The sequence below is a fragment of the Mizuhopecten yessoensis genome, unplaced genomic scaffold (assembly GCF_002113885.1).
Source record: "Mizuhopecten yessoensis strain PY_sf001 unplaced genomic scaffold, ASM211388v2 scaffold1765, whole genome shotgun sequence".
NCBI classification, from domain to species: Eukaryota; Metazoa; Mollusca; class Bivalvia; order Pectinida; family Pectinidae; genus Mizuhopecten; species Mizuhopecten yessoensis.
Window position 1 is genome coordinate 136,380 of NW_018404210.1, and position 1,175 is coordinate 137,554.

The 1,175-nt window shown below is 38.0% G+C and overlaps 1 protein-coding gene across 1 annotated transcript in view; it reads left to right on the forward strand.

Annotated features, from left to right (window-relative positions):
• LOC110440439 (scavenger receptor class B member 1-like) overlaps positions 1 to 852 on the forward strand; it is a 17,423-nt gene extending 16,571 nt beyond the window's left edge. The window contains exon 3 of the mRNA XM_021483520.1: positions 433 to 852. Within this exon, the coding sequence (XP_021339195.1) occupies positions 433 to 595 (163 nt within the window). The 3' untranslated portion in view covers positions 596 to 852. The remainder of the gene's footprint in view (positions 1 to 432) is intronic.
• Positions 853 to 1,175: the final 323 nt, after the last annotated feature.

Sequence of the window (1,175 nt, forward strand, 5' to 3'; positions counted from 1 at the left end):
TCAAATTTTAAATGTAGGTTCCCCTTGATCCCTCGTTGTGTATGTTATATTTTGAGACTGATCATAAAAACAAAATGGATTAAAAGAAGAACTAAACAGATCTTTCTCATATTGCAATGATCGATTCTATTTCTTTCACATTAAGTACTGTACTAGTAAATATGTGAAATGACAAACTCACTTTGAAGGTTGGCTTTCATACACATCAGTATTAAGTTTAGATAAAAAGTTACCTCAAGGTGCATTTACTGTTAACATGACTCGATCAAACAGATTAGAGGAAAGAAGAGAAAAGATCGAACTGACAAAGAACTAATGAAGATGGTACAAAGGTGGGCGCCAAGATCCCTCTGGGATCTCTTGTTTTCACATACTTTTTCAAATGTTTTTTGCTTTAACTGAAGCTAAGCGTTTCTTTTGATTCCATTATAGGGAACACAGACAGAAGGTGAATGTAAGTTTTTTTGACAATGGTACAGTGGCGTACAGAGAGAAAAGATCCTTCACATTTGATAGAGAGCTGTCCGTGGGCCCAGAGAATGATACTTTCACCACTGTCAACCTTCCAATGATTGTGAGTAATAATAGCCAATAGTAATTGTGTGATAGAAACAAAGCAGTGACAGGAATATGTTTACTTAGCTGGGGCTTGAACCCCGGCCCCAGACTTTCTAATCGGACACTCTACCGCTGTGCTAAAGGGAAATTACCTCTAGCCAAAACTAGTAAGGCAAGTTTGACCCATGTTTTCTCTTTTCGGAAGTCTTTGCCCTTGAAAACCACCAAAACCAAGGTTCTTTGGCTAAGGTTCTCCACTTCATTGTAAGGAGAGGGGTCAAGTCAATGGCGCGAGGTTCTAATAGAGAGAAAGTAGTGAAAAAAACCCACCAGGCTTTCTTGTAGGACATTTTAGGGAGCCAAAGGGAAATTCCCCTTGCTGAATCTAGTCAAGTGACTTTGACACCAGGTACAATGTATGTCTTTATGTTGCAAAATTTGAAAAGTAAAAATTTTAGGAGTGCAGGTTAAATATATTAGTCATGGTCATGTGCTGTTGATAAATTTAACAAATATAAGGGCAAGAGTTAAATGGAGTAGGGCTGTATCCCTATGGTAGGTTCCTAGTTACCCTGTGGTATGTATTATAGGAAGGGACTAAAAGTAAACACACTCTA